Consider the following 9,860-nt stretch of genomic DNA (forward strand, 5'->3'; position numbering starts at 1 on the left):
GAATTTGAATTAAATGGCCAGGAGAACCAGTAGAGAGAAAGATCCAGTTCGATGGTTTTGTTTAGGTCAGCTCTGTGTTAGTTTTACAGTTAGCTGCATCACATTCACACACATTCATATGCAGCTGACTTTTGGTCTCCAAAAGATTAATCTAATAGGCAGAATTTGGGATCAATACAGTCAGTCAGTCAGTCAGTCAGTCAGATCAATACAGTATTTTTGAATTGGAACTGAATTTGAATTGAATTAAATGCCCATGAGAACCAGTAGAGAGAAAGATCCAGTTGGATGGTTTTGTTTTGGTGAACTCTGTGTTAGCTTTACAATTAGCTGCATCACATTCACACACATTCATATGCACATGACTTTTGGTCTCCAAAAGATGAATCTAATAGGCACAATGGATTTTATTTTGGGTCTGTATGGACACATTCACAACTTTTTGGATCCTTTTATCACAATAGAACCAACACACAGACAACTGTTGGTTGTTCAAAGGTCTTTATGTGTCTTAATGATCAAACATGAGGCTGACTCACATACAAATTATTTTTTCATAATATAGCACACACTCAAATACAACTCCATGCATTGTTAGCACAAAAAGCCCCCCCTAGCCCCAGCCCTAATAAATCACTGCAGCACCTCAGCTGATTGACTGCGTTCTGAGACCGGAGTTTGCCTAGGCAAGTTTAACTGAGAAATAATATTTATGATTCTGGTATCCTTCAAGAGGATGAAAGTAACAATCAGTAATTGGAGCTGATATTTCTGCATGGATTAAAAAGAGGAGCACACTGTTAATTACAAACTACAAATCTACATTTAAAATAAGTACAGAGCATCAGTTTTGTAGGAGATCCATTAAATACCAGAAGCATTTAGGTGTGATTTTAGACCATGTAATGTTGTACTCATGTCTGTGACATCATGAGCTCTAGCTGGGTAAACACACTGGCTCAATCTATTAAAAAAAACCGTTTTTTTTTTTCGTTTTTATAATGTCTTAAAGTTTATTTATTTCCTATAAAGATTTTATTACAGTTTATTTAATTTTTAAATTCGTTTTTGGAAAAGTTAAATCCATCAACAACTTTACAGCCCTGACAGATGTCGCTCTCTGATTGGCTGATGCTGCAGCTATGTCCCGGTCAAGCTTCTGGAATCTTCCCAGATGTCGCTCTCTGATTGGCTGATGCTGCGCTATGTCCCGGTCAAGCTTCTGGAATCTTCCCCCTTCTGAGTCTGCTCCGGTCTAGGTAAGACGTCTGTGTGTTTTCTCTGTAAAATATCGTGTTTAGCTGCTTTATCACGGTGAAATATGATTTAATATGGTTAGGATTGTTAAACCTGATGCGTGTTTATATAAAGCTAGTGACTTTTTATAGGTTTTGTTGTCATGAAAAGTTCGTTTTTGGCTTGTATATATGCTAACTGGATAGCATCTCACTCTTATCATTGTGAGTCTGCTCTGGTCTAGGTAACAGTTCTTTGTCCTTTCTCTGTAAAATATCGTGTTTAGCTGCTTTATCACGGTGAAATATGATTTAAAATGGTTAGGATTGTTAAACCTGATGCGTGTTTATATAAAGCTAGTGAATTTTTATAGGTTTTGTTGTCACTAAACGTTCGGTTTTGGCTTGTATAAATGCTAGCTTTTGATAGCATCTAATTGTTTGCTTTGTATTTGATTTACATAAACACAGTAAGGTATAGAATAAAGGCAAGGGCTTTTATTAATATTCTCTATGGAGTTCATATTTTTGGTGGGGTTTAAAGTGAATTGCTGAGGTATAATGAGGTTAAAAAAAAAACGATCTTAAATCATTCCCTGTTTACTCCCCAGATAGTGTGCTGTGTCTCAAAGGAGCTCTGCATGTCCTGAAAAGCTCCAACATGTTTTGGGGAGATTTACCCATCTACTTTATAAAGCTATTTTGCTCTCATATGTCCGTTTACATGTTTTTGCCCAAACTGGACTGCTGCTAGTCCAACATATAAAATATATCGTTGTTTGAGCTTTCATTGTGTCTGCAATTCCTTTGTTGAGCCACCATGTGTTACAAACCAGCACAAACATGTGTTGTTTACTGTCTGCTCTGCAGTGAAGCTTTGTTTCTGATGGTGAAAACGTGGATCAATGTAATGCTGGTTCTGTCTGTGTGGAACTGCACATTAGTAGAAGAGACAGATCTAAATAGTTTTATGCTGATATTATTTTAACAATAAAGACAGAAATGTATCACTGAAGTATTAAGTTTGTTGCTATTTTATCACAGAGATCATGAGGAATATTTTTAATCAACCATATGACTACTTGTAATTTGCTGCCTGATTGTTTGCAACTCTTCATATATGTTGACATTTATTATACTATGTTGACTTGCCATTCAGTATTTGTTCCATATTTTTTCATTTGCCTTTTATTCAGTTATCATATTTTATCAATTAAGATGGACTTGATATACATTTAAGAACAAATTCAACATGTTACAGCTGTGTTTGGTTATTTTAATTAGCTCCTACAGTGAAAGATCTTAATAATTTGGTTAAACTTTATTTTTTGTTTACACAACAAAATCATAACTTTGTTTTTGTTTTGCATTCTTTTAAATACTACTAATGACCAGGGTTATGAAATGTGTTGATGTTTGAACATGATATTGGTACTTTAAGAGCATTAATGAGCAATTTAGAGCTTTAACCCTGGTTTTAAATATATTTTGGAACTGAATATTTTGAATAAGATTGTTTTTAATGGATATTTTTTTTGCTTTTTATTACAGCTTTTCACTTGTGCGAGACTTTGCAATTTGGAAGTTTTCCAGTGCTGCCAGCTGTGATCTTCACCTGTGCTTTACTACACCCACCTTAAATCATCTACACTACTGTTACATCTCAATCAGAAAACAACACACTGACTAGATAAACATATTCAGACACAACAGACATTTATTTACAAACCTACACATAATATTCACTAACACACACACTTTCACTCACACACACACACATTCACTCACTATCTTCCCACAAACACTGTTTCATTCATTTGGAACATATTTCAATACATTTTACAGTTTGTATTTTCTCTGTTGCTTTGATCTAGATAACCGGTTTTTTCTCCCCCAGTTTTCTTCTGTTTTTCTCTCTGTCCACCAGGATGCCACGCAAGGGACGACGCTCTGAGGCCGCCAAGAAGAGATGGAGGACCCTGGACCAGGAGGACCTGCAGAGCAGCCAGCCGGACGTCGCCAAGGTATCTTGAGTTATAAATCGTAATAGTTTATTTTTTTCCTAGTATAACAGTAGTTGTTGGTACTTTTGTGCTTTCAACATGGTTGTAATTATCCCTGTGTTTGCAGCCCAGGACATCCCCACCCACCGCGCAGGCTTGGACCCCCACCCAGTCTCCGGAGAAGAAGGTAAAGCTGTAGTTTACTGTTCAGTAACTAAGTTTTGGATCATTTGTTTGGTTTTATTTAGTCATTAAATTTTTATTTGTTCTCAGATGTCCCGACTGCTGGAGTCCCCGGGCCAGGTGGTTTGCCAGGAGGAGCCCCGTAGGCCATTGACCTCTCTTGTGTCACGTATGTACATTAAGTTATTTTGTAGAATATGTTCAATTCTCAATTCAGTGAATTTTTATTTTGAACTGTATGTTTGTCTCTCTATAGGCCGTGGGACGGGGCGTCGCCATCGCGTCGTGAAGTGGCCGTTTTCCCCTGTGACTTACCGTAGTCACAAGTTGGTCCTGCCAGCCGCGGTCCCGGAGAAGAGGGTATGTTGTTTCTGTCCCACCTTATACTTCATTATCAGTGTACAGTGAAAACCTAATCATATCACGTTCATCTTTTTTTTTTATTTCTTTTTTAGTTTGTTCTTTTGGTTGGTGACTCCCATCTGCGTGCTTACGTTGATGAGTTTGTCTCCATGCCAGAGGGCAACCTCTCCTTTGGGTTTCTTGCAACCCCCGGGGCCTCGGCGGACGAGTTGAGGCGTGAGGTGCTGGGAGCAGTTCTGCCTCGGACCCCCGAGGTAGTCTGTCTTCTGGCACCCGGCAACAACTTGGAAGCCAGAAGGACCGTGCAGCAGTCGGGCGCGGACTTCAAGGGGCTGCTGCTCGCCGTCGGCAACCTCTGCCCTAACGTAAGTCTAATATTCACTGAATTAGTTTAAAAAAAAAATATATATATATATATATAAATGTATGTTAATTTGTGTTATTTACTTTGATTCAATCATACAGGTGGTTGTTGTGGACTTTCCTCCACGTCTCACCGTGGAGGAAGACCACCAACAGCTGCTCCGGCAGGAGTACCACCGTGTGGCTGCTCGGAGAAGTAAGTGATGTTACACCATTTATTTTTATACTGAAATTTTAGTTTGTGGAATTTGGTAAATGTTCCTAATGTGTTCTCAGCTCACTGCCAATTAAAGTTGGAATTAACACAAAATTAGTGAAAAACAGAGTAGTGCTAGGTGTCTCTCTATCATTAAATCACTACAGTGTTAGTCTGAGTGGCATTAAGAATGATTGTTGTCTTCCCCTCTCCTTCAGATGTTCGCTACCTCTCGGTAGTTGAACATTTCCCGCGGAGCTGCTTGGACATGTGGAGCAGGGATGGCGTAAGTTTAATTTTTTAGATTTGTTGCTATCAAAATGTTACTAGTGCTTAATGTTCATGATTGAATGTGTTATGTGACTTGTGTGTTGCAGGTTCACCTGAGCGACCATCCTGGGATGGAGGTCCTTGCTCAGTTGCTGTGGGATGCGTCCTACACGCAACTTGAGTTAAGTGCACCGACATCTCCAGCTCCACCTCCTGCTCCTGTGACGCCTCCTTCCCCCGTGGTGAGACGTTCCCCCCCCAGGCTGGTTGTGGTCGGCGAGGTTCCAGCTCCGCGTCCTTCGGACCCTTTCGCTTGGACTGTTGTCCGTGGTGGCCAGAGGGTAAGTAATGCATACTTGATTTTTTAATAAAACGTAAGCATTGTTTTAGGGAATGTGTAAGCATTGTAAATCTTCTAATCGATACAGACGTCGCGCCAGGTCCAGAGGGGTGATGGCTCTCCACACATCACTGGGAGGATGGTTGACCAACAGGTACGTTTTGCTTCACCTGAAATCTGAACATTGTGTGTTCCCTCAGTGAAGGAATGAAAACATTTTAAGCATTTTTATTTATTTATTTTCTATTTTAAAGGGAGACCTGCTGGACTCCACCATTCCCCCGAATCCTGTGTGGTTCAGCCCAACGGTGCTGGAGGAGATGGACCGGATCGTTCCTGCGTCTGGCCGTGACGCTCCGTTACCAACACGTGCTCTGAAGGGGAAGAAGGTATTTTTGGATGCTCATTTTAAATTTGATGTGCTACAAATGGTCTGTCAGTCATTTCATTGCATTTGTTTTGTCTTTTATTTAGAAAGCCAGTGTGAGACGTCGTCCACGACCCGATCCCTCCAAGCCGAGACCGGAGGAGCTGCAGGTCTGAAACTATTTTAACCTTTGATCTATCATTACAGAAAGGATTTCAAACTGTTTTCTGTGTTTTAAAGTTGAATAGTAGTGGATGTAAGTTGTTTTAAATTATATTTGCAACAGAACATGTTGTAGACAGAGCCTAAATCACAGATACCTCAAGATGTTTGGTGCATCTTCTGTACTTTCCACTAAACTCAAAGCTCCTGTTGATTTCAGGTGGAGGGAGCTCCGACTGAGAGGACCAGGCCAGCCCGTCGCCAGCCCAGGAGAGCCGCCCCCACGTTGGAGGTTGACGCCCCCGCCGAGTCCTCTCCCGCGCCTCTGGAGGACCATGTCAGGGATGACAGCTGCCAGGTAACTTTCATGAATCATCTACTGTTGGAATGTCAAATATTTTAATTATGTAAATACTGGAAACTAAACTTTATTAACCTTTTAAATGGCGGCACCAAAATCAACAAAAACTACTGAAGCCGGTGTTGTGAGACACTTGCCTGGTTTCTGGTACAGAAAGTATTTCAAACTGTTTTCTGTGTTTTAAAGTAGTTTCAATAGTTGAATAGTAGTGGATGTAAGTTGTCTTAAATTATTTAAAATATATTTGCAACAGAGCCTAAATCAAAGACCTCAACATATAGAGTTGTGTGCATCTTCTGTACTTTCCACCAACTTTAAAGCTCCTCTTGATTTCAGGTGGAGGGAGCTCCGACTGAGAGGACCAGGCCAGCCCGTCGCCAGCCCAGGAGAGCCACCCCCACGTTGGAGGTTGATGCCCCCGCCAAGTCCTCTCCCGCGCCTCTGGAGGACCATGTCAGGGATGACAGCTGCCAGGTAACATTCGTGAATAATCTACTGTTGTAATGTCAAATATTTTGAATATCTACATCCTGGAAACTAAACTTGACCTGTTAACAGTTTTTGTTTAATACAGTTGTATATTTTAAATTTGTTAACTTATGAGCCAAAAAATGTATGTAAAAATGCTAAATTTATGCCATTTTCTGATTATGATTCAGGCTTCTTCGTTGGAACCCTGTGCCAGCGGTCCGCCTGTCCACACTCTGAGGGCCACACATTGCCAGGCTGACTATAGATACGGTACATTTTCCCGTAATCACCAGTGTACCTGTATGGCTCTGACATTTTTAGCGTACCACAGTGAGGGGTTGCAGTGTGACACAGTCTTACTTGACAGAGTACTTGAGCAAGGAGATGCACTTTATGTTGGCATTAAACAGCAGCTCATGTTGGACGGTAGATTTGTTGATAATCACTTGACAGTTGAAGAGATGCCCCAACAAGTACTGACAGACGGGAACATCTACTCTGTACACACAACGGGTGTCAGAGTTGGTCGTGTTTTGTGTCAGAATGATAGCCCTCAAAGGTCACGGCCAATGGGATTGCCTCTTGCCTCACAACTAGAGTGTCTGTCTGAAAATGTCACCCATGCTTTTCTTTTGGTGACTCCAGAGTGCATTGCAGTTTTCCGGGACAGAGACGGTAGGTTTGGAGTTTTTGATTCTCATTCCAGAAACTCAGCAGGCCTGCCCCATCCTAACGGAACTGCAGTGGTCATGACCTTTAGCAACCTAATGCTCATGGTTGAACATCTGTACAAACTCTTTCAGAACCGTGGCCCCCATGCCACGTATGAGTTTGTACCAGTATCGTTTGTCAGCGATGACATTGGTGATGCCCCTCCTCCGGCCTTGAGCAATCTTAATATTTCACCTGGATCCACACAAGCAAGCCCTAAGAAATCAGAGAGCACTTCTGATGAAGAGGATGAAGAGGAAATGCCAGCTTGGCTTGTTGAAGTTGGCCACATATTAGAGGAAACTGTCCCAACGATGCCAGATGTGTCCAAATTGCCAAAAGCCAGGAGAATAAAAGTAAGAGACAGGATCAAAGCACAGCTGGGACAGGATGTAGTTAAAAAAATGAAACAAAGAACATCTGAGAAAGAAAAATATGATACATCGCCTACATATAAGGTAAAAAAACTACGGGCAATGAAACAAGCATATCTTCTTCAACATGCAGAGAGGAAGATCCAGTTAACTGCTAGATATAAGCGTGATGTTGCTTACCGAAGGAGACTAATGGAATATATAAAGGAAAGGTACAGCAACGATCCCAAGTTCACAGCCAGACAGAAAAGACTTATGAGGATGTATATGAAGAAAATGTACAGCAAGTTACAGTTCCGGGTGCAACATATTAAAAAATGTGCTGTCAACAAGAGACTAAGGCTATCAAAGAAGACACTTCCTCAAAATACAATGCTGCAGTGTGCAATGAGAATCAGGCGAAAATACAGAAGGACTTTAGGCTTTCTCCAAGGAACTCCACAGCCTCTGATCAGCAACGAAATGAAAGCTGCAATTATGAAATTTCAAGAGAAAATTCAACTTGGACCCACACATGTCTGCACGGTTTGTCACAGAGCTCTTTTCCCGAGTCAAGTCAAGCATTGTAACAGAGCCAAATATACCAAGAACATTCGTGTGGAGGCTGAATGCCTGACAGGTACGTATGTTCACATGTGTGACTCTGCATGCTCCGCCCCGTGTTCTGTACCCAAAGAGAGGACTCAGGAGTGGATCTGCTACACATGTGACAGCTACGTAACCAGAGGAAAGATGCCATCAATCGCTGCTGCCAATCATCTGGACCTGGCACCGATTCCCACAGAGCTTTCCCTATTGAATGTACTTGAGAGGCAATTAATTGCAAAAATACTGCCTTTTGCAAAGATTGTTTCATTGCCCAAAGGACAGCAGAGAGCAATTCATGGAGCTGTTGTTTGTGTACCTTCGGAAATGGAAACAATCGTGAACTGTCTTCCCAGGCCCAGCACAGAAGCACAGCTTTTACAGGTTAAGCTGAAGAGGAAAATTAAATACAAAGGATACCAATACTTTTACACAGTAAACATGGAAAATGTTTTGGCTGCACTCAGAAAGCTTAAAGAGACCCACCCGGATTACAAGGATGTAAATATAAATGAAAGTGCAACATTTGAGGATTTCCAGGAGGACCAACCTGTTGAGGAATCACAAACCCAAGCAGAGGATGCAGTCACAGACCAACCTGACCACATAGGGGAAGAACATCAGGCTCTTCGACCGGGTCTGATCTTGGACACGTGCATGCAGCCACCTGACATAGCACAGGAAGTGCTCTCCTATGGAGATGGAATTTTTAGTGTCGCTCCCGCCCAAGGAAACAAACCCGTTGGCTTCTTTACTGTTCCAAGGCTGGAAGCCAAGGCTTTTCCTGTGCAGTTCCCCACTGGCCAAAACACGTTAGACGAAGCCAGACGAGTTATACTGTCACCAAGTATGTATTTCAATGTCAGGCTTTTCTCTGTAGACACTCGATTTGCCAAAGACCAGAGTTATCTTTTCTTTGCTCAGTTTGTTACCGAGACTCATATGGCCAACAACAGCATGTCAATTCAGTCAAGAAAAGGCAAAGCCAGGAGCAAAGAAGGACAAAACATTTCCAGCAAGATGCTACAAGACAAAGAAGAGTTAGAAAAACTCATTCAAAATAAAGAGGCCACTCGTTTTATGCAACCCCTAAGAGGAACTCCAGCTTATTGGGAGAAAGGTTTGCGCGATTTGCACGCCATGGTGAGGCAGCTGGGAAAGCCAACCTTCTTTTGTACCTTCTCTGCTGCTGAAATGAGATGGCCGGAAGTCATTGAGGCCATCAAAGTTCAACACGAGAGCAGGTCAACTTTTCAGAGCTCGACTGGAACACCAAGTGTGACATTCTTAGGAGCAACCCTGTTACTGTGATGAGAATGTTCTCCAAGAGGGTGGATGCTCTCTTCACAGATCTCATTTTGTCCCCTGCGCAGCCCATCGGACCAGTTGAGGATTACTTTATCGTGTGGAATTTCAAGCAAGGGGTTCCCCGCATATACATTCTGTGATATGGATTAAGGATGCACCTGAGATGGAGGACCCCTCATGTTGTGACCAAGTCATCAATTTCATCGACCGTTACATATCCTGTCAGTTGCCCGATGAAACCACAGACCCTGAGCTCCACAAAATTGTAACGGAGGTTCAAATGCACAGCAAAAAGCATTCCAAATCATGCAAGAAAGGAAATGTGCAATGCAGATTTGGATTTCCCAAACTACCCATGGACCGCACCAGAATCACAGCCCCTCTCTTATTCGACTTTGAAAATGATTGTGATGAAAAAACTAAGCAATCCAGACAAAAGGATGGCCAGAAGATGTCCAGAAAATCGAAGCCAATAATCATCTCAAACCAACAAAGAGAAGCAAAGAGGAAGCTGAAATCAATAAGGGATTTGCTCATGGATCAAAAATCTTCTTTCAAGGATTTGCCA

General features: G+C 41.8%; 1 protein-coding gene across 1 annotated transcript; it reads left to right on the plus strand.

The window, feature by feature from the left end:
- The first annotated feature begins 1,111 nt into the window (after positions 1-1,111).
- LOC124865259 lies at positions 1,112-9,295 on the plus strand. Its single transcript, XM_047360217.1, has 15 exons — positions 1,112-1,259; positions 2,787-3,259; positions 3,366-3,425; positions 3,512-3,590; positions 3,678-3,781; positions 3,877-4,149; positions 4,250-4,343; positions 4,562-4,629; positions 4,721-4,954; positions 5,042-5,107; positions 5,208-5,342; positions 5,428-5,490; positions 5,703-5,840; positions 6,180-6,317; positions 6,503-9,295. Exons 2-15 carry the CDS (start codon positions 3,164-3,166, stop codon positions 9,293-9,295), a joined length of 4,341 nt encoding a protein of 1,446 aa, XP_047216173.1. The 5' UTR covers positions 1,112-1,259; positions 2,787-3,163.
- The last annotated feature ends 565 nt before the right edge of the window (positions 9,296-9,860 follow it).

Source organism: Girardinichthys multiradiatus, unplaced genomic scaffold, assembly GCF_021462225.1.
Source record: "Girardinichthys multiradiatus isolate DD_20200921_A unplaced genomic scaffold, DD_fGirMul_XY1 scaffold_67, whole genome shotgun sequence".
Classification (NCBI taxonomy): Eukaryota; Metazoa; Chordata; class Actinopteri; order Cyprinodontiformes; family Goodeidae; genus Girardinichthys; species Girardinichthys multiradiatus.

Excerpts from the sequence above, each read along its gene's own strand:
- LOC124865259 (XM_047360217.1), top strand. The coding sequence starts at position 3,164 with ATGCCACGCAAGGGACGACGCTCTGAGGCCGCCAAGAAGAGATGGAGG. Across the intron at positions 5,108-5,207 it reads GGAGGATGGTTGACCAACAG|GGAGACCTGCTGGACTCCAC; the intron begins GTACGTTTTGCT and ends TCTATTTTAAAG. Across the intron at positions 5,343-5,427 it reads GTGCTCTGAAGGGGAAGAAG|AAAGCCAGTGTGAGACGTCG; the intron begins GTATTTTTGGAT and ends TCTTTTATTTAG.